The sequence below is a fragment of the Galeopterus variegatus genome, unplaced genomic scaffold (genome assembly GCF_000696425.1).
Source record: "Galeopterus variegatus unplaced genomic scaffold, G_variegatus-3.0.2 Scaffold267, whole genome shotgun sequence".
Classification (NCBI taxonomy): Eukaryota; Metazoa; Chordata; class Mammalia; order Dermoptera; family Cynocephalidae; genus Galeopterus; species Galeopterus variegatus.
In genome coordinates this window covers 345,527-367,059 of record NW_007726378.1, presented here as the reverse complement: position 1 = coordinate 367,059, position 21,533 = coordinate 345,527, and the positions used below count along the sequence as shown (strand labels likewise).

At 59.6% G+C, this 21,533-nt stretch overlaps 1 protein-coding gene across 1 annotated transcript in view; it reads right to left on the bottom strand.

The window, feature by feature from the left end:
- TTYH3 (tweety family member 3) overlaps positions 1-21,533 on the bottom strand; it is a 32,502-nt gene that overhangs the window by 9,911 nt on the left and 1,058 nt on the right. Inside the window, exons 2-8 of the mRNA XM_008566752.1 lie at positions 21,423-21,531; positions 4,665-4,834; positions 4,442-4,553; positions 4,045-4,265; positions 3,563-3,658; positions 2,053-2,125; positions 1,685-1,760 (exon numbers count right to left, since the gene is read on the bottom strand). Coding sequence (XP_008564974.1) covers positions 1,685-1,760; positions 2,053-2,125; positions 3,563-3,658; positions 4,045-4,265; positions 4,442-4,553; positions 4,665-4,834; positions 21,423-21,531 — 857 coding nt within the window. The remainder of the gene's footprint in view (positions 1-1,684; positions 1,761-2,052; positions 2,126-3,562; positions 3,659-4,044; positions 4,266-4,441; positions 4,554-4,664; positions 4,835-21,422; positions 21,532-21,533) is intronic.

Sequence of the window (21,533 nt, the reverse complement as noted above, 5' to 3'; positions counted from 1 at the left end):
GGACATAATTCCAATGTTCCAGCGTCTTGAAAAACCTAGAAGATCCAAGCCTGGCCAGAGTCAAGGGAGGCGGTCCTGGGCCCCATCTGCCTGCTCCCGGCTGCCTGCCCCCTCAGTGGGCCCATGGGAGGGGTTAGGGCCCTTTCCTTTACAGTGACACTGGCGTTGGAGCTCTAGAGAGCTCCCTTCTCAGGGGCCACAAAGCAGAAGGCGAAGGGGAAGCAAGGGTTTGGGCGCAGGCTGGCCCGCCGCCTGGGGCAGCAAGGTTTGTCCGTGGGTGTGGGTGCCAGAGTCTGGGCTCCCATCAAGCCTCAGTGAGCCCGGGGGCCCTGCACACCTGCCCATTGCTTGGGTCCCTCCTTCTAAACTCTCTACCAGTTTAGTTCTTCCAATCATAAAAGCGTGTTGAAAAAAAGTTGTTTTACAAGTTGAAAGAATAATGAAAGTATTTAAAAACATAGGAAAGCTCCAGGCTTCAGTTTAGCCACCTGTAAAAGGGAGCAATAGTTAGCCTTGCGGGCCTCCTGTGAGAGCTGTCTGTGGCCTGCGGGCTGGAGCCCACACTTGCATGTGGCTGGGGCAGCTCGTGCTTGCTGAGTCCCAAGAGTCCTGAGCAGTGGGGGCCTGGAGAGGCCAGGCTGATGACACCAAGGCCAAGGACAGTGGTAGGGACAGCAGTCACCAGTCCTGCCAGCCCCCAGAAAAGCATGCCTGCCCCCCACCCCCATCACCTCCTGGGAACTCCTCAGGCTTCAACGGAACTGGTTCCCCTCAAAAAAATGATCTAAAAATCTAGCTCACATGCTAATACTGTGGCTTTGGTGGACAAAGGGTGGCAGGATGGTCCCTGACAGGGACAAGCATTTTAAGGCCATTCCATCTCCCCCACCCCCCACCCCCAAAAGGACACTTCCTTTATTTTCTATTTAGGAACCTGCAATCCTTTCATAACTGGGTAGCAGCCTCCAGGCCTGACTGCACCCGATGCCAAGACTCCTACGTCCACCTGCCCTGCAATGTCCAACATGCATTGTAAAGCCGGCCAAAACTTCCGATTCCCTAGCTCCCAACTCAGTTCACACTCCCACAAGGACCAGGGATGTGGACTTCTTAACCCCTTTCCACCTACATCCAACTTATTGGAAAGTCCTGTTGGCTCCGCCTTCAAAGCACATCCCCTCCCACTTCCTGCCCCATTTGTCCAAGCCAAGGCTGTCTCCACTGTCTTCTGCCTGAGGGAATTCAACATTCCACCCCCCACCCCGACCCCCCACCTTCTTGTCATTCCAGTGGCCCAAAGGAGCTTTTAAAAAAAACACTCAATCATGGACCATGTCTCTCCCTGGCTTCCACCCTTCAATGGCTTACCCCCTAAAATAAAACCCAAACTCCTGACCGTGACCCAGCCCTGAAACGTATCAAGTGTCTCTGCCTCGGGGCCTTTGCATGAGATGCAGCCTCCCCTGCCCGCCCACTCTGCAGCAGCTCTGTGTCACTGGCCTCACACAGCACTTGTCCTCATCCTCTGCAGAGACTTCCAATTGGGGAAGGTGATCCTGTTCTCACTAGCTACCTGGCCCGGGATCTGCCTCCCCGAGACCGGGGCCCACAAGGGCACGGGCACCTCACTCTCCCAGGCCCATCCAGCCCTGGGGCACCAGCTCCGATGAGGCCTCAGACTCACCCCCACTCAGCACCGAGTGCTCCTCCACCATCTTGGTCACGTAGGTGTCGGGGTCCACACAGAAGTCGCTGGAGCCCTGAGGTGGGCATGGGCATAGAAGAGGGGGTGACTAAGCTGGGCCTCAAAGTGAAGCTGTCCTCCACCCTCAGGGGTAGAACTAACTCCAGGATCTGCTTTCAGCTCAGGAGGGTGGACTGTGAATCATGGGGGGCGCGGACATGCTGTGTGCCCATGGGCAGGACCCACTCCTCTTGAGACCCAGTGTCCCAGGGGAAGATGGCCAGTGGGCAGGGAAGAGTATGGCTCTCCCCACCTCTCTCCCACACCTAGACCCAGCAGACAGGATCACTGATCCCTCTGCCACTCACCACAGACACAGCCAGCTCCAAGCCCAGTGCACCCCAGCTGATGACCAGGGCTAGGACCCCCAGCAGGCAAACCCTTGGGAAAAAGAAAGCCAGTCAGCAGCCCCCAGGCTGGGGGTGGGGGATGTGCCACCTGCTGGGCTGCAGGCTGGAGGGCCAGGTCCCAGGGCATACCTGGGGGTCCAGCTCACCCGGGGTCTGTGGCTCCTCCTATAGCCTGGCCTCAGCTGCCCAAGGCCCAGGGCCCAGATGGCTTCCCCTCCCAGCTGGGGTGGGGCTCAGAGAGCTCAGAGCTGGGAGCAGGGAGGGCGGGCCTCAGCTCGGCTAGAAGGCCAGATGGGTCCCACCACTCTTGTTCCCCAGCCCCTCCCCAGGCCCCTCCTCAGCAGATAACAATCTCCATTTTCACTGCAGCCCCCACGGCCTATCCACATAGCCACCTAACCTCGGCTCTCGGCTAGAAGGCCAGATGGGTCCCACCACTCTTGTTCCCCAGCCCCTCCCCAGGCCCCTCTTCTCAGCAGATAACAATCTCCATTTTCACTGCAGCCCCCACGGCCTATCCACATAGCCACCTAACCTCGGCTAGACCAAGCCTTCCTGTGCTCACACCCCTTTGCCACCTGAGGCCTGACTTCACCTACCTCTCCAGGCTCCCTGAGGCTCTGCGTGTACACCACTGCAGGCCTGCGCACTGAAGGTTAAACGTCCCTCCTGGTGTGTCCCTCGCCCCCCTAGAGCCTCTGCTCCACTGTCCCTCCCTCAGTCTCCTTGGGTGGAGCCTGCACACAGCACACTGCCCTGCCCACCTGCATCCCCCCCACCAGCTTTATACCTCTCCAGGGCACTGTCACCTCTGGCACACAGTTTTACTCATTCGTCCCTCCACAGCCTGTGAGTGCTGCGCGGGCAGGGCTGGAATGTTCTCTGGTCTCTCCCAGCGCCCAGCCCAGGTAGGAGCCAGGGCACAGCTGTGTGATTGTGCAGTGAAGGACAGTAATAATACCTCACAGCTACCTTATGGACAGCTGTCACTCTGTCTTTAGGCTCAGCACTAATGAGCCACCTGCCAAGGTCACCAGCCTCGTTAGTAGCAGAGACAGGGCTAGAACCCAGATGGCTTCCAGAGCCAAGGAAGGAGCAGATGGAGGAAGGGGCCCCAGCTTGCTCACCTGGTGTCCCCAAGCACTTGGGGACCTGTGCAGGTCCCTTCAGATCTCTGGGCTACAAGTGCCCCACATGCAGCCTCTCACAGGAGGAGCGGGGAGGGGCACAGCAGGAAACCAAGACTGGGTTGGGAGACGCTGGCCACAGGGGCACAGGCCTTGGGTGCTGAGAGTGCGGCTCAGAGCAGACCTTCTCCACAAGGAGCCCACGCTCAGGCAGACCAGCCAGCGAGGGTCTTGCTGGGGTCTCACTGCAGACCCTGTGGCTGGGATGCACTGATGGTGGGGGGATGAAGCTACAGATGCTTCACCCTGTCCCTCCGCTCCATACTCCCACTCAGACTCACCCGACCAGGATGCCCTTGGAGCTTCGGATGAGGCCAACCAGCACCAGGAGGCAGATGATGACATCGAGCAGCAGCAGGCCCAAGTAGCCCAGCCACCTGCAGGCACATGGTGGGCGTGGGCCAGGGTGAGGGGCGTGTGGGGCCAGGGAGAGGGAGCGTGAAGGGACGAGGGAGTGCTGGGCATATGGGAGGAGGTGGTATGTGGGGGCAGCTGCACCAGTGCAGGCAGAGCTGGGGCAAACAGCCTGGTACCCTGGAGGGGCATCCACAGGCAGTTCTGGGACATGGGGACTGGTGTCGATTCTGAGAAACACTTCCACTTGAGGGATTCCCGCCACTGCCAGAGACCTCCATTGACCCTGCTCCCCACCCATAAGACCTCAGGTACTAGGTGCTGACAGCAAAACTGGCCCAGGAAGGGTGATGCTAACCCAGGTGCAGTAGGCTCAGGCAGGGCAGGCAGGAAAGAGGGCTCACTGCACCTGTACCAGTCGTAGACATCGACCTGCTCAGCCAGCACCTCCATTGACACGGTGGGGTTCCTCCAAAAGGGGATGGCAGCTGTGTAGCCCAGCAGCGTATCAAGCAGGCCCTGCAGCCTCTGGACGGCCCGCAGGGACTCTGGCCGCCCAGCCAGCTGCCGCTCCAGACTTTGCAGGTTGGGGTCCGCCGTGCGGTTCAGGGCCACTGCCGTGTCCCACACCTGCAGCGGGGACCCACCGGAAGCGTGAGGCCAAGAACGTGCCCCCCCACTCCCCACACGCTCGGGCCCTTCCTGCACACAACTGCCCCCACCCATCGCCTCCTCCCACACGCTCAGGCACAGGGTTCAGGTGCAGGAGGGTCGCTCTCCAGCCCCCCAACTCCGCGGCCACTCACACGGTCCTGGACACCGGCCACCGTGCGGTTGGCGTGGCGGAGCGAGTAGGTGGCCCGATGGATGCCATCACTGGTCTCCCCGTTGCCGTAGAATCCCACGGCGATGCCAGCGCTGGGGAGGGCCGGGCTGATGAGGGCATGGCCCCTGTCCCTCTCGCCAAACCCCTCCCCTCCGGCCCCGCCCCACACGTGGGCCGCCCCTGCCTCCCTCCTGCGTGCTCACCTGCACACCAGCGTGGCGATGATGACGCACCAGGCTGTGCAGCAGCAGTCGGCGTCCAGGTGCTCCTCAGTCTTGCGCCGCCGGCAACACAGCCAGAAAGAATAGAAGAGCAGGAAGAGGAGGTCCAGGGCGAGGCAGGCCAGAGCGGTGGCCCCCAGCAGCAGCAGCGCCTGCGGGACGTGAGGAAGCGGTGCTAGAGGGCGGGGACCCTCTGCCCCGGCACCAGTAACAGCAAACTCCACCCTGTCCTGGACCAAGGGCCCTGGCTCATATACTTCCCATTCATTCCTCCCCACAGCCCTGGGAGGTGGGCCCTGTCCCCAACTTACAGGTGAGGGATAGAGGCTCCCAATACCTAAGTGACACACTGTGGTCACCAGGCTTGGACTGCACACCTGGGACTCCAGAGTCCCCATCCTCAACTCTGCACTATGACATCAGGACTCGATCCCAAGCCCCACTTGGGGGCCAGGTGGGCTGGCTTAAGTCCTCCGTGCCCCTCTCAGACCGTGCCCCCTCCCCACAGCAGCCTGTCACCTCCTGGGCCCCACAGTCTAGGGTGGGTACCCAGGACATGCTTGAACAAGGGTACCCGACCAGGCTCCAAAGAACAGGGGTGACAAAGAGGGAGCTCACTGCTGACTGATCACGTGGCTGAGAAGTGCCTTGACCTCCCTGAGCCTGTTCGTTCTTCTGTGGAAAGGGGTGATGCCGCCTCTCCTGAAGAGGTGAAGTTTCAGCCAGCTGCTGTAGGGCCAGGGGCTGTGCGCATGACCTCCCTATCCCATCACCAGCTCAAGACTGCTCCTGGGACACGAGGGTCCAAGAGTCCGAGGGTCTGTGCCCCTCCCAGGCCCAGAACTCTCCCATCTCAGTCCTAGGAGGGATTCTCTCGCAATTTTAGTGGTGAGGTTTTAGGAGCTGTTAGGAAAATGGGGAGCTTCCTGGGGGCTGAACTCCCCCTTGTTGAAATGAAAGAGTTTGGGGGGTTGAGCACTGTTGAAGTACCAACAGGCACTCATGCCCATCTTGGGGGCCATGAGAGGGAGGGGCCATTCCCCTGCCTTGTGCTCTCTGAGGAGCTGCATTGAGGACTGGTGTGTGCACTGCCTGGTGGAGTCCCACTGTGTTGGATGAGATGGGGACTGTCCCAGGGACATCACCCCTACAGGCTGCGTGGGCTGCTCCCATATAACAGCTCTGCCGGGTGGGGGCCTCGCTCCTAGAACAACCTTCTGGTGCTGCGTTCCTTGGGCTCAGGACAAAAGACTGAACAGAGAAGGGACAGCAGAGCCCTCCTGTCCCAAGGCTGGGCGTCTCCTACAGGAAGCGGTTTACTTGACTCAGCAGTGACATTTCCTGAGCACCCGCTGTGGGAAGGGGATGATAGGGACACAGCCCAGAGCTGTCCATTGTTGGGAGAGGCGCCAGCCCTTCCTCCCCTGGCCATGTGCTTTCACACCCACTTTCCTGATAAAGAAACCAGGCTTCAGAGAAGCTTCGGAAAATATACAAAAAAAGGACTCAGGCTCCATGACCCTGTAATCCCGGGTTCAAATGCAGCCACTTACTGGCCATGAGGCCTTGCCCACGGCACAGCCCCTCCAGAACCTCAGCACACTTCCTGTGCCAGGGTGGGGGGTGGTAGCTGACATGGGCAGCACTTCATTGTGGGGGCTGAAGTGCCCAAGTCGGAGGTGCCCACAGAGGGGTGGATGTCAACAACGGGGCCATCAGTGTTGTGGAGTGACCACTGGGTACTCTCAGCTGCCTGTGCTGGAACTGCTGCAGAAAAACACTCTCCTTCCCAGGTCTGAACTCTTCAGGAATTGAAGCCCTCCCTGGGGCCTGAGCCTGAGGAGCTGTTGGGCGGAATGTACCCTGCCTGGCCCCCCTCGGGGTGAAAGAATCAGCCACGGATTAGCAGGGGCCACTGGATTGGCGGCCCTGGTGCCCAGTGGGCTGTCTCCCAGGAGATGATTGCTAGGCAGTAGGAGGATGGTGCTCCCTGCTCTCCTGGAAGCCTAGTGATCCTCATACCTGGAGGTGGGTCTCTCTCTCCCCGTTACACCTGGCCAGGGAGGTGATGACCTGGGCCTGCACATCCAGCCAACGTGGGCCGGAACCAAACCACCATGGTCCAAATCCATGCTGGCGCTCTGGGGGCTGATGTGCTGTTTGGAGATTGGGCCTCTGCCCCTGTCCAAGGCACAGTCAGCCAACGTGGGCCGGAACCAAACCACCATGGTCCAAATCCATGCTGGCGCTCTGGGGGCTAATGTGCTGTTTGGAGATTGGGCCTCTGCCCCTGTCCAAGGCACAGTGGGGGGACCCTTGCAGGGAAGGCCCTGAGTGCCCTGCTGGCTGGCTGGGTGGGGGAGGGGAACAGTCTAGCAGGGGTTGGCACCAGAGCCACTTCATCAGCCCAGGTCTCCCTTGAGGTCCCAGGGTGCTCATGTCAGAGAGGGGCCTCCAAGGCCCAGGAAGGCTTGCCCAAGTTCACACAGGGAGGTGGAGACAGGCCAGGCCACAGCAGGAGTCTCCAGGAGGGAATCAAGCACCTACCTGACGGCCAGAGGCCAGTCACATGGGGAGGTGTCACTTTAACAGACCCTGCAGCTCAGCACCACCCCCACTGAGCCCAGCCCCCGACTTCACAGTCGGTCTTCGGTCTTCGGTAAATATTAAGCAGAATGGCCACCTCTCTCAGGCTCCCTGGATCTGCCCTCACTTGTGTGGGGCTGGGCACAGAACAAAGGTGCCAACCCACCAGCTGGTTACTGCAGGCCCTGCCCATCCCATCCTCATAGGTCAGGGGCAAAGGGCAGAACAGACCTATGAGGGCAGCTGACACAGCTCCAAGGCACCTGTGCTCATGGACATATGCACTCCCACAAACAGGGCCACCCTGGACATCCCTACAGTTCTGGGGGCCACGTCAGCCAGCCCCATCTCGGCCGTACACAGGCCGGCCCCTCTGGGGAGCCCTCCTCCTGCTCTCACTCAGAGAGCCCTCCAGGCCCTGGCTGGAGTCACTTTCACTCCCCTGTACCCCGCCCGCCCTATCCCTGCTCACTGTAGGGCACAACTCTGGGAAGGCCTGTTTGGGTTCCATCCCACATCTACAATGCATGTCCTCTCAGGGAGATCCTCCTTGGAGTGAGACAAAGGTGTCGATCCCAGGCACACAGCAGGCAGAACCTAAACAGGCACCTAAGCTTTGGCTCAGGTGGCCACCCAGCCTCTTGGGCCCCCGCACCTGCCCACAGGCAGGGAGCCCAACCTGGCCAGTCCAGCCAGCACTCAGATACATCAAAGACACATCAAAGACACATCAGGACACATCAAAAAGCTCACAGGCCCAGATCACCTCCTCCGTGGCGCCAGGACAACCCACTCCCACTTTCCAGATGAGAAAACTGAGGCAGGGCAAGATAAGCATCCCTGGCCAAACAGGATGTGGATCTGGAGGCCAGCCCACCCCTCGGGTGGCAGCCAGTGGAGGCGCCTGCAGCCAGTGGGGGGTGGGGACACAGCCAGACTCATCATTGCTAGTGCCAGGCACACTCCGGGGCCCACAGACAGCACTGCGCACCCTCAGAACCACCCAGGGTGGTGGGGCAACTAAACATCATCACATCATCCTAAGCCCTGGGGCCGCTGGAAGGGGAGGGGGCCGTGAGAACACAGAGAAAGTAGAATGGGGTGGGAGTGCCAGGCAAATCTGCAAGTTTAAACAGTGGCCAGGACCGCCTCCTTGAGGGGAACACATCTGAGTCCAGGAGAGGTCAGGGAAGAAAAGAACATTCTGGGTGGAGGGAAGGGTTTAGCAAGCAGTCAGCACATGCGCAGGGAGGCCAAGGGGCTGGCCGCACTGAGCCTCGGGCCACGCGCTTCTTGAAGGTGCTGCAGTCGCCTGGGCAGGGGGGAGTGGAGGGCGCACTGAACTTCCATCCGTCTTCTGTAGCTTTCATTTTTTAAAAAACCGTGAACGTGTACTTCCTTTATAACTAAAACACAAAACAGGAACTTGTTAGAGCTTCTCTCAGCCCGCGCGTGGGAGGCCCCAGAAGATGGTTCGCCTGGGGTCTTTGCCCCGGCTTTGCCAATTGTGGGTTTCTGGGTTTCACGCCTCCAGTCAGGCCCTGCTACTCTCTGTGCCTTTTTCCTTCTCTGTAAAATGGCTGTGACCACTTTTCCAACCCACCTCCAGGGCTGTCCCATGACAGAAGGGCCCAGGCAGCCATGAGGGCCACTGGGAGGAGGTGATGGGAAACTAGAATTTGAGTGCCGCTCGGTTTACAGTGCTTGTAGACAGTCCCTGCTGGTGCCCCGGTCTACCAGGAGCTGAGATGGAGGGTAGGAACGCCCTGGTCTCATTCCCAGAGGCTGACACTACCTGCTGCTGGGCAGAGGCACGGGGCAGGAGAGGGAGCCACGGGAGGAGGCAGGTCCCCCAGCCATCCCTGAAACTCAGGCCCTAGAGGAGCAGCCTGGCTCGCTGGGGAACCAGAGGGCAAGGTCCAAATGCTGCTCCACTTGGTTCTCAAACATGAGCTTGGATCAGTGTCTCAGTTTCCCCCATGTATAAAATGGAGACGGTGACATCATTTTCTAGCAAGGTTACTGAGAGGGTGAAATGAGCCAATGGTGTAATGGTGCAGAAGTGAGAGGCCCCTTCCAGGTCCAGCTGTGCAGCCATGTGAGCTGGGGAAGGGGAAGGGCCCAGTGCTACTCAGGGACAAAGTGCAAGCACGTGCTCACACCCGCACACATGCATGTCACGCCCCCACACACGAACGTGAAGGTTTGGCCCCATGAGCTCCCAGGATCTAATGCTCCCAGAGGGCTCCCCAAGACCCTGGGCATTGGGACACTTGCCAGAGGTGATGGGCCAGTCGGGACAGCCTGGCACACAGGTTCGACCACAGCCCAAGGGAGTGCTACTCCTGTTTAAGTCGAGGGGGTGGGGCAAGGGTAGGACCAGCACCAAGTAACCCCAGGGCCAAGTCCTTGAAGGTGAGAACATGTTCTGGGGCTGTTGGGTGTGGGGGGTGTCACCCAAGGATTCAAGAGTCACTTAAGCCCTGGAGGTAGCAACAGGTGGAGGTCCTGGTGCCCATCACTCCCACCTCCTGCACTCAAGGCAGCCAGGTGTCTAGGCAGTGTCCTTCCACCCCACCCCTCCTAGTCTGCCTGGCCCAGCTCCAGGAAGTGCCCCCTGACTGCAAGGACAGGGACCCTATTTCCACCCTCTGTGCCCTGGGGTCTGCCTGCACCTCCCCCGAGGGGGTGCTTGATAGGCTCTGCCAAGCTTATCAATGGAGCAGGGGCACTGCCACATCTGGCAATGAGGTCTGGGAAGAGGGACACCCTCTGAGTCTCTGCCTTCTTCTTGTTTACCGCCCAGGACTGCTGTGCTGAGCCTGCACACAGTAGGCACTCAAGAAACATGATGGCTCTACCCCATCCCCAAACTCTGAAAGAATGGGGCAGCTTTCTCTCTGGCAGGGTGTGTTCCTCCCTGAACAGGGCCAGCTGCTAACTGAGCCTCACTCGTCAGCTCCTGGGGCCAGAGGGCAGCTGCGGGGTCTGTATTGGGACAGCCTCCCTCAGTGTCCATGAAGCGAGCAAGATGATGGCACTGTCCCTTTTACACTGAGGGAAGTTGGCACGAGACACCCAGGGTCACAGTCCACCACTGTGAACAAGCAGAGCCTGTCCCTGTCTGGGTGCATGAGGCCAGGCACTGAGGTACCCAGCAAACTGGGCGGCTGCTTCCTCCTGCCTGGGGGTCCAAGCACCCAGTGCTCCAGCCTGAGTCAGGTTGTTTGGGAGGAAAGTATTGTGGCCAGCAGGACTCTGTCCCCATCTCCCGAGACTAGATTCCCAGAGGACAGCCTTCCGAGGGGGCAGCAGGCCAGCAGCATTCCCGTCGTGGCCCAGCCACCTCTTTCCACAGGGCTGGCGTTTCCTCTGCTTCTCCCTGGGCCCATTCAGAAAGAGAATGGGAAATGTCTGATCAGCATCTGGGCTCTGACCAAATGGAATTTTCCGTCTGTAGTGGAAGTGATGTAAGGGCTTGGTCAGGCAAGGCGAGATGCTCAGCTGTATCCTGAGCCACTGGCTGCAGTGTGGCTGCCGGGAACCACGTTGGCTCTGCAGAGTGCACACAGTGAGGACTCAACTGGCCACACATGTACCCAGGGGCCATAGGCTGACCCCCTCCTGAGGTCTCAGTCACTGTCCCCTAATCCAGAGATCTTGTTTCCAAGCCCTGGACCACCCCATACTTTTCAAGGCCCAAAAGCCATGGACTGTATCCACTGAAGATGCCCGCCTCCCTGGCCTGTATCCAGACTCTCCCCCAGTGCCCTGTGGCCACCCAACCCCCCACCCACTCTGGAAACACTCAGTGTGCCATAGAGCTCAAGGTCAGAAGCCCCACCCCATCCCAGGTCAGACCCAGGCCTTGTTCTGAGGCTGTCAGGCCTGTCAGGGGACCCAAGTCCTACCAGTCCCATGGTGGGGGAGCCCCAGAGCAGTGGCAGACAAGGAGGGGGTAGGACTGGGCTGGGGTGTGGGGTCTCTCTGACCTCTAGACCTGAGCATATGCTTCTCCTCTTTAGAGAACCCCCACTGTCCCCCAACACTTGGCACAAGCCACCTCCTCCAGGGTGTCCCCAGGATGTCAGAGACCTGAGCCCAAATCCCACTCTGTGGCTTGTCCTGTGTGAGCCTCGGCTCCTCATCTGTAAGGTGAGGACTCCTGACCCCCAACCTGGCTCCCTACACAGGTGGGTGGCCCCGAGCCAGCCCAGCTCTATGAAGGTAGGGCCCACAGCATGCCAGTGAATCCTGTGCGAAGCCTGGGCAGCAGGGCCTTCATTCCACAGTCGGAGACCACGGCATAGAGGGGGCTGTGAGTCAGCGGCTGTGGAGCCTGTAGCCTCCAGGCCCACCACCTGCCTCCTGCTCACGCCTGCTCCACCTCCGGCCCAACCTGCGAGGTGCCCCTCAGCCACACATGTGCACCTCCACACACCATGCACTCTGTGCCAGCACAAGCCATAGCAAAATGGTCAGATGGCGGGAGGGCCACACATGACAATGGAGCAGGGTCACCATCTGCCACCCGCACGGGGGGCCCCAGCTGGGCATGGCAGCCTGCAAGAGAGCAAGCCACATGCGGAGCACATACCAAACCACAGACAATTGCCTGCTGCACACGTGCTCCCTCCCCCCAGGCTGCTGCTCAAACACACAAACTCCAGGCTAGAGCAATGCTCCTCTGTGCCCTTAGCACCTGACCCTGAGAGCTGCTCAACCCACTCAACTCCTCTGCAGGCCACTGTGGCCCATGGCCAGGCTGTGGAGCCCCCTCCTCCATTGGGGGCCCTCACAGGGACACTGATGGAAAACATGGGCTTACAGCTGTCCCCTAACCCGAGCCCTAGTGGCCACCCTGCTGTCCCAGTCCACAGCTGCTTCCCTGTTGGCCGGCCCTCTGGGAGGGTCAGCCAGGTGCAGGCATTCAGCAGTCTTGGAGCAACTCTGCTAGGCTCAGAGTGGTCAGGGGACCTGCCCAATGTCACGTGGCTGCTGGGGTGGAACCAGCATTCCAGGTGATGTGACCACAGCTGGAGGACCCACCATTGTCCATGGTACTGAGAGGGACCAGTGAGGGCCAGTGAGCCCCCAAAGGTGGGAGACGGAACGCGCAACAAAGTGGGGGCTGGCGGCAAGAGCAGTGCCTGAGAAAAAGTGGCCAGATGCAGGCCTGCCCTACCTCAGCTCGGCCATGCCCCTCCTCAGGCCAGCCCTGCCCTACCTCAGGCCATCCCTGCCCCAAAAGGCAGCCTGGGCAGGTGGTGAAGGGCAAAGCTCCAGAGGAGGCCAAGTACAAATCCCACTGAGGACCTGGAACATCATCAGTCTGTGCCTCCACATGCTCAGGTACAGGGTGATGGTCCCATCCGCCTCACTGGAGCAGGGGCTGAGTCGTCACACACAGTCTAGCCCGCCTCACTGGAGTTGGGGAATGAGTCACCACACAAAGGGCCCTCATTCCTGGGTCAGGCTCTGGGGAAACTGAGGAACATCAGCCTTTGTGGTGGTGTCCTTTCTCAGCACCAGTTCTGGAGCTGTAGCTGTGGGGCCCCAGATTGACACAACAGACAGAGATTGTCTGGCTGACTGTGGGGGCTGGGGTGCTAAGGGGAAGGGCGCTCCCAAGACCCCAACAGTACAAGCCTGGGAAGCTTTAAGGCTACGGGAACCAGGTTGAAGAATGAGGCATGTCACCTAAACTGCCATGGTGGGGTTGGTGGGTGCCAGCCAGGCACCGTGACAGGTGTAGAAAGCATCCTTGGAAGGGCAGCATGAGAAGAGGCCTGGCACAGGTCCAGGCCACAAATGTCTCTGTGTGTGAAGGTCCACCGGCAGCTGGGACTGGGGGTAGGGGGTGGGGGGTTAGGCCTGATCTGTAGTGCCAGGGAGGATAGGGTGGGGGACAGACAGGAGGTGTAGGCGAGGGAAGAGGGGTGGGCCTCCCACTTGCCTCTGGTGGGGGGGCTCTCATCCCAGCCCTGGATCTGCCAAGTCCCTTCTCCAGAGGAAGAGACAGGTTTGGGGGTATCTGAGAGGCTGGCCAGAGTCCCACATCCCGAGGCCGGCTGAGGGGCTCTGGTCCCACAGCACCATCTAGAAACCAATAGTGTCCTAGGCCAGGGTGAGGAAAGGGGAGGGGACATTAGGGCCAGGCCCACGCATGGGGAGTCCACAGAGTGGCTCAGCACATGCAAGCCACTGCCACAGCTCTCCCATGTCTGGGGTCACCCACAGGGAAGGGGCTCCTCTAGGGTCAGCCCTTGGCCTGTGCACCCACTGTGTGCTTACTTGGTGTCACATGGTGTCTTGTGGGTCCCTAGACAACCTGGGGTGGGGCTGGCACCCACTGTACAGACTAGGAGCCCGGGGCTAGGGGCAAGCAGGTGTCACACACGCACAAGTGGGGAGCCTGGGGTCCCCAGGCCTCTGGAAAGGCCTCAGCTCTCCCTAGGCCGGGCTGACTGGGCGCCGAGCCAGCTGCACGGCTGCAGCCCCCCACCTCCCCCCTCAATACACACACTGTGCAGAGGCTCCCAGTGATGCTGCCCAGAAATTAAAAACAGATTTTCCACCAGGCCAGGCTTGGGTTTCATGAATTCCATGACGGTGAGCTCGTGGCCGTGCCTGAAGAAAGCACAGCCAGTGGAGGCCATGCAGGAGCCAGGGAGAGGGGGCCTGACTTTGTGTCCCCGTCTACCCCACCCCCAAGGTCCAAGGTCCATGTGCCTAGGCTGCACATGCCATGCCAGCCCTCGCCCTCTAGGAATCTCCTGGAAGGAGGCCCAGCAAGGCAGGACTTGGGCTGAGGCCTTCAGAGAGAATCACCCACCAGTTTCCCCAAACCACAGGCCGAGTCCCTGCCCTACGCCCTGCAGCCTAGGGAGGAGGGGAGGTGTGGAAGAAGCCCACGGCCCCAGCCCCCCTGCTGCCCACGCTGCGCCCTCCCACTCACAGAGGGAACAGCAAGCATGTCTATTTTGGTCCCTGCGCTCAAACACGTCTCCCGGTGTGAACACCCAGAAGATTCCCCTGCCCTTCCCCAAGCCTGTCTGCAAGTGCCTCTCCACTGGCCACCCTGGGGTCCCAGCCAGGAGCCACCACCAGACGGGTCTGGCTGCCTATCGGGCCAGACTGGAGCCTAGTCCCCAGGTTTGGCCCCCCTACTGGGGAGAGGTGGCCAGGAGGATACAACCCAACCCAACTTGGGGGTCAGAGCTGGAATTCACCCTGAGAATTCTGGCGTACCCCTCCATGATGGCCAGGAACCCAGCCCAGAGTGCTTGGGGCCAGAGCAGGCAGGGCTGGGTGGGGGGCACTGTGGCTGCCCCCCTCCTCAGCAGCAAATGGAATGACCGCTCGGGTTCCTGGCAGCCCGGCCTCCTCCCACACCCTCAGCCCGCACAGGCCTGGCCCAGCCACAGTGGCTCTGCCCCATGGCACATCAACACCTCGTGGGGACCCAGGCCTCAGCTGGTCTCCTCTAGGGGATAGAGAGACATGCTAACTGGGGGCTGAGGGTGGCCAATGTGTGCAGGTCTGCGTGTGATGCAAGAACTTTGATTCCAGGTGTGTGTGCAGATACATGGTGTGCACTTGTGCACATCTGGGGACATACAAAGCCCAGGCCTTGGGTAGAGGGGCCCTACACAGCCCCTCTCCCAGCAGCCCTTCTGCAGACCTCGGTCTGTTTTCTGACAGTACACCCCAGCACCCCACGCCTTCTGGCTCTGGACAAGAACAAAAGCAATCTACGGCCATACCATCCTGATGCACACGATCTTGTGTGATCTCAGAAGCTAAGCAGGGTCTGGCTTGGTTAGTATTTGGATGCGAGACTGCCTGGGAATACTAGGTGCTGTAGGATTTGAAAAAAAAAAGCAATCTGTGGTCAGCTCACACCAAATGTGGCCCTGTCCTGCCCCTGGCCTTGACCAAGGCCCACCATAGACCTCACATCCCTGTCCATGGCCTCAGCAGGTGGCCACTGTGCCACGGACCCCTCGGAAGCCTAAGGGTGCCAGGGCAGATGGCAGACTCAAGACCTCCTTGGGACCTTAGCTCAGGGATATTCTCTGGAAAGTGACTCCTGTCCCCTGCCTCTAGCAGTGTGAGTGGTTCCCTGGCCTGCATGACATAGTGCCCAGTGTGCCCCCATCAGAGCTACAGCAGTTCCCCGAGGGCCAGGCACAGGACCAGGGCAGGGCTCCCTGCAGATCCCAGGAGGCAGGCACAAGTATGGCCAGGCCCTGCCATGGTCCTGCCACACCCACCGCCTGCCATGGACACATCCCCCATTCCTCAGAGGCCGTGTAAGGCACTTCCCACATCCTCAACCCCTGGCCCCTGGCTTTTCTCTAGCCGAGGTCTCAGCAGAACAGACTGTGGGGAAAGGGGGCAGTCCAGACCCCCCCCCAAGACTTTGTGAACCACCACCTGCTGGGAGGAGAAACCTAGGGACCCCCCACCCTTGGGCTCAGAAGCTGCGCTGAAGCTGTGTTCCTGGGAGAGAAGTGGCCAAGCTGGAGCAGGAGCCCACAGCTGCTGGCTGGCCTCAGCTTCTGCTTGTATATGGGCAAGTGTCCACTCCCAGGGCCACTGCGTGGCTGCCCCAGAGAAGTGCTTTAGCAACAATCAGCACAAGCCTCTTGGCAGAGTGGCTGTGGCCTGGGGTCAGAGCAACAGAGCACCCCCACTACCCAGAACCTGACCAAGAGCCTCTGGCCTGAACAGCTGAGCTCCCTTCCACACCTGTCCCCTAGGCAGCACAGGACAGCACTGGGCTGGGAGTCAGGGGAGGAGGGAAGGTCTCCATGGAGGATTCCCAGAAGAGAGCCCTAGGGCTGAGCCCAGAAGTCCAAGGTGTACTGTAGGGGCAGACGGGGGCTCCTGCAGATCCAGCCTGGAGAGGCCCCTGGCACTGGCTGGAGTCAGGGAGATGAGGTAACGAGTGCCCGAGAAGAACTACCCTCACACACACCCACACACACTCGGCAAAAGCCTTGAAGACCTCCTTTCTCCATGACTTCTCGAGGGTCCAGGACTGCACCTAAAGGAAATGATCAGAGACCTGCAAAGACTCCTGGGCACAGGGCTGGACCCTGGGAATCATGCAAACCAGGAGCCACCAAAATGCCCAACAACGGGGTCTAGTGAAACAGACACAGCACCACCAAGATGCTAGGTGGCTGGCTGGGCTACCCCCAGTGGGTGTGGACTTGTGGGCCTGGGGTCCAAAAGCCTCACCCTCCCCTGGCCAAAAGGCAGGCACACGACCCAGCTCAGCCAATCTGAGTCCCCTGGGACTCAGATACTAGCCAAGATGGAAACATCCAGAGCCAGCTGGGCCCAGCAGGGGTTTCCCTGCTCACCTTCTAAACTAGGGTCTAGCTCCTCAGCCCCTGTCCACACAGGGCTTGCTCTAGAAGCTTCCACCCAGCTCCCAGGGGGCGCTTTGTGTTGTACATTGCTGTCACTAGCAACTTCAGAATCCTGACCAGCACTGTGGGATACTGGGCAGCAGCTGGGAGCAAGGACGATGGACACAGTCCAAAATACACAATGTTCAAAAAGAAGGCAAAGAAGGCTACACAGTACCATTCTAGTTTTAAGTGACATCCACCTACAAATATATATATGCATGGACAAAATGCAGCCAGAGGGACTTTTCTGACTTTGTGCTCTTCCCTCTTCCCTAAATGTTCCCTGAACATGTATTGTTTTTATAAACTAGAAGACAGGTGACAATGTCTTTTTAACCAGAGATAATTTCCTTCTGATCAGTGGGGAGGATGACAAGAGGGCCAGCCCTGCCCAGAGGATGACACTCTGCCACCAGCCTGATGCAGCTGAACTTGCATGAGTCACAGCATTAAACCAAGGTGCTGTGCTCTTATAAGCTGGGCCCCAAGCTCTGCTAGGACACCACTGGCCCTGAGGGTCATACAACCCAGAGTTCAAATCCCTCTGAGTGGCCAGTGAGTCTGGGCTGGCACACCTCTGGGCACCAAGAGGTCACCACCTCCTGAAACAGTACACTCCCCTGTGCATGTTCAGACCAGATGGACTCTGCTTACTTGGGACAAAGGCTGCCTCCTTGAGGCTTGGGCTTCTCTCTGTCTCAGGGCCTTTGCACATGCTGTTCCTGCTACTTGGAACCCTCTTCCGCAAGGTCTCCACATGGCCACCTCAGTCTTATCATTAGGGTCTCGATGGAAACACTCGCAGTCAGGGATCTAACAGGAAACAGGACCCACACACTGGGCAAACTGGAGGCAAGTGCTGCCATCTGATCTGGAAGGCAGGTATGCCAGTGAACCCACTGCGTGCTAGAGTCCAGGCTGGCACATGGGAGGATCGGAAAGGAAGCAGGCAAGTCCCAGCCCTCTAGGCAGTAGTGGCCTGGCTCATAGCCTCCATGGCAGGCCAGGTAACACCTCCTCCAGGAAGCCTTCCTTGACTGCTGGGCTCCCACAGTTATAATACTGACTTCATCACAGACCATAACTGTTCTCCATCAACTGGCAGCTTCTGGCCTGTCCTGAACTGGTGGGGACAGTGAACCAGAGGGAAAGAGACTGAGGGCAGAAAGTATGAACTTGATCTCTGCCTGAGGACACAGGGTCCTGCCAGGTTGTGAAAGGCTGGTAGAAGTTGAGTGAGTAGACTCTTCCCCCAAATGAAGCCCAGAGAGGTGGATAGACCACCCAAGGTCATGCAGTAGGAAGTAACAGAGCTAGGACCCAGGCCCTGCACTCTCCACCCTAGGCACCCAAACTCCAGCCAAGAGAAGGAACTGCTGCCCAACTCTCAGGGACCCCTGCCTGCAGATACAACAGGCCCAACCAACTGTAAAATCAAGACTCTCACTGGAAAGGACAGACTGGCCCCAGGCCATGTCAGGTCCCCAGGCATCCTGGCCTAGCCCTGCCAGCTCAGCTGTGGGGCCACCAGGGGGTCTCATGCCTCCTCTGGGCATCCAGTTCCTCCCCTATAAAACGAGAGCCTCCACCCACTCAGATGTCCTGTGGGTGAGACTCTGGGCAGTGCCAGCAGAGGCAGCGTGGGAGCTGTGGGTGTGCTGGAGATGGCCCGGCCTCAGGGAACCCAGCCCAGCAGCCCTTTGTGGCAGGCACGGGTTGGGGAGCAGCACAGAGCAGACCCCAGAAGGCCCTTCCATGCCCCATCCTCCCACAGATAATATCAGCCCCCACAGAACCCACACGAGCAGACTCCTATGGTCCGTTCTCTCAGCAAACGCCATGGGCCCCTAAAAGATAGGTGCAGTGGCCGGAGAACCAGAGAACCGGAGAACTGGAGAACCAGGGAACCCAGGATGGAAGCCTTGGGAATATGGTAGCCTGAGACCCTAAGTTCCAAGAGAAATCTTAAACCTGGCAGATGTGGAATCCAATCCTCACTCTGAAGCCCTTATTGCGGGACTGGCTAGGGCCCTGGGGGCCCTCAGAACAGCCCCCATTGGCTCCTAATTCCACAGTCACACCCCCTGCAGCGGGGTGGCCATGGGGGCCTGGGAAGCCCTGTCCCCAGGGCTGACTTTGGCTCCTAGAGGAGCGGGGCAAGAGGCTATAGCAGGATTCTGGCTCTACCACTTATTCACTAAGTCATTCTGGGCTATTCCCTTCCCTGAGCCTCAGTTTACTGATCTGAACAATGAGACAATTATCCCCACCTCCTAAGGCTATGTGAAAAGGGGCTGGTGATAGACAACCCCACCCAACGGCCCTGAAACAGGGCCTGGCCTGGGGGGGTCTTCCAGTGGGTCTCACCAGGGTTTCCAACAGTGAGCTGTTGGGGCAGGAAATAGGAAAGAAGGATGAAGGCTGATCTCCCCAAACCACACCCCCAAATCCTGGCACCAGGCTCCATCTTTCCCCTAGACAGGCCTGTAGGCAGAAGCCCTCCTCCCCAGCAGGGCACAGACCAGGGGAGGGGGGGCAGGACACAGATGGCTACAAGGGTGTCCTAGGTCAGAATGGGTAACCAAGGATGGGGGGAGCCACCTCACCACAGATAGCAATGCTGCACCATGGGAGGCAGGAAGGGACCCCCACGCCACAGCCCATGCCAACCCACCCAGGAAGGGAGTTCATGGCCCTCGCACCTGGGCAACCCTGCAAAGAAGACTATCCCAGGTGATGAAGGCCCAGAGAGGTCAAGCGTTTGCCCCAAAGCACCAGTGCATAGACAGCAGGGGTGGGACACGCGTCCAGGTCTGGCTTGCTACACAGCCCCTTGCCAGGAATGGAGGCGGCGGGGGATGGAGACAGGCTGGTTTCCACACCGTGAATTATTCAGTGGCTAATTCTGCTCCTTAGAGAGGAGGCAGGAGAGAGAATGAGTCAGACCCCTCCCACGGCAGGGCAGGGAAGGGGCAGAGACCAGAAGCCTTCCAGGGCCAAGGGGCCTTGCTGTAGGCCAGGCTGAGCTCAGGGGCCTGATCCCCACCCCGAGGCCCCCATGGGCTGCAGGCATCCACCCCTCACTCACTCCCTACAATACTTCCTGGAATTCAGGCACCCCGGAGGGCTGGAGGGATGGCAGCAAGTCCCCCTGTGGCTGACAGCATGGGCAGGTGGCAGCCCACAGGCCAGCAGGAAACAGCCATCCCGGGTGCCCCAATGGCTGTCCTGGAGCTTCACAACTGATAGTGCACCAAACCCTCAGGGAAGAGAACTTTCCAAAGTAAAGCACACCCTCCTTGCTGCTTAAACAGATTCCTCCAAGCACCAGCGTTACAAAGCCACCACACATCGAAGTTCCCGGGGAGCACAGAGAAGTGCGTGTTGCCCCCACACTGCATGGTCCCCCAGGGCTGGGCTTTTAGAACATGGGTGTCTTTATATGCGAACCCTCCTGCCTCTCTCCTCCCTGCTGTCTCTGGGCATGCCTGGGCCAATCCCTGGCCCGCTTTCCAATCTGCTTAGAAATGCGATCAGCAGGGCTGGTGGACCTGAGCCTCAGGTAAGCACTAAGGCCACGGGCAGTGAGCTCCCGGCAGAGCCAGAGCTGGCGGCCCCATGGCGCCCTCATCCTCTACTTCCGGTTCTCTCCCCTGGATAAGGGAGGCCACAGAGAACAGAGTTCTGAATAAGCGAGGTGTTACGTGGTCCAAGAAATACCAGATTCCCAAGCCATCTTGATAAAGCCATTCCCACCCCATCATGGGGCTCTGCCAGGATCTCCCAGAGAGAAACCCAGAGGTGCTCTGGGTGACCAGGCACCCTGGTCACAGGCTTCTGGAATCCGGATCACAGGGCAGGAAGAGACTGCCTACAGCCTGGTCCCCTGCCCTGCACTCAAATGACAGTGGCTCAGCAGTGGGGGTGGCGCTAAGCTTGGTATGATGCCAGGCCTAGGGCTCCACAGGGAGAGGTCTGATGGGGCCCCTGCCGCCCCCATTCTGCCCAGGCTTAGCCCCTTCCAGCCTCCCAAACTGAGGCCCATCTCGTGTCCCTTCAGCCAGGCCTTCCTCCTTCCCCCAGGGGGGCTACTGGCAAGCTGGTCTCACAGCCACCCACAGCACTGGGTGTACATCCCACAGCCTGACCAGCGAGCAGGGGGTCATTACCGGCCACGGAGGGCTGGCTTCTGCCCAGGCCACTCACCCACCCAAAGCCTGGCAGTGGGATTCCCCAACCGGGGATGAGGGGGTGAGGAATCCCCCCTGTTTGTACCCAACATGTTCAGACATCATCTCTGATCCCAGAGCCCTGAGGTCCTCTGGGTAGGGGACTCTGCTGGGAAACAGCACCAGACCACCCCCAGTGATGGAGAGGAGCTGGGGCAGGAAAGGACAGCTGGCCAAGGGGGGTCCATGGAGGAAGGGAGGAGGCTCCACTTAACCCCAGAAAAAGGGGGCCTTAGTGACACTGGAGGAGAAGGCTAGAATCTGGAGGGGGGGCTGTGGACCCTCGATGGGGGTTGGAGAGTATTTAGATCCTTGACGAGGGAGCCAAGACCCTCGAGGAGGGGGCCCATGACCCAGATGAGACCCTCGAGAATAAGGGAGCTGAGATTCACGAGTAGGAGGGAGGTCGTGACCCCAGGATGGAGGAGTGGGGAGTCTTGAAAACCTCGGGGAGGGGGACCGTGACCCTGACCCCGCGACCCAGAGGGGCCCTGTGTCACCTGCTGATAGTCGGTGTCCTCGGGCCGGAACTGGCTGCTGGTGGTCTCCCACCGCAGGTCGAAGTGGGGCAGCCGGTGCAGAAGGCTCACCCACCAGGGCGCCGCGTAGCT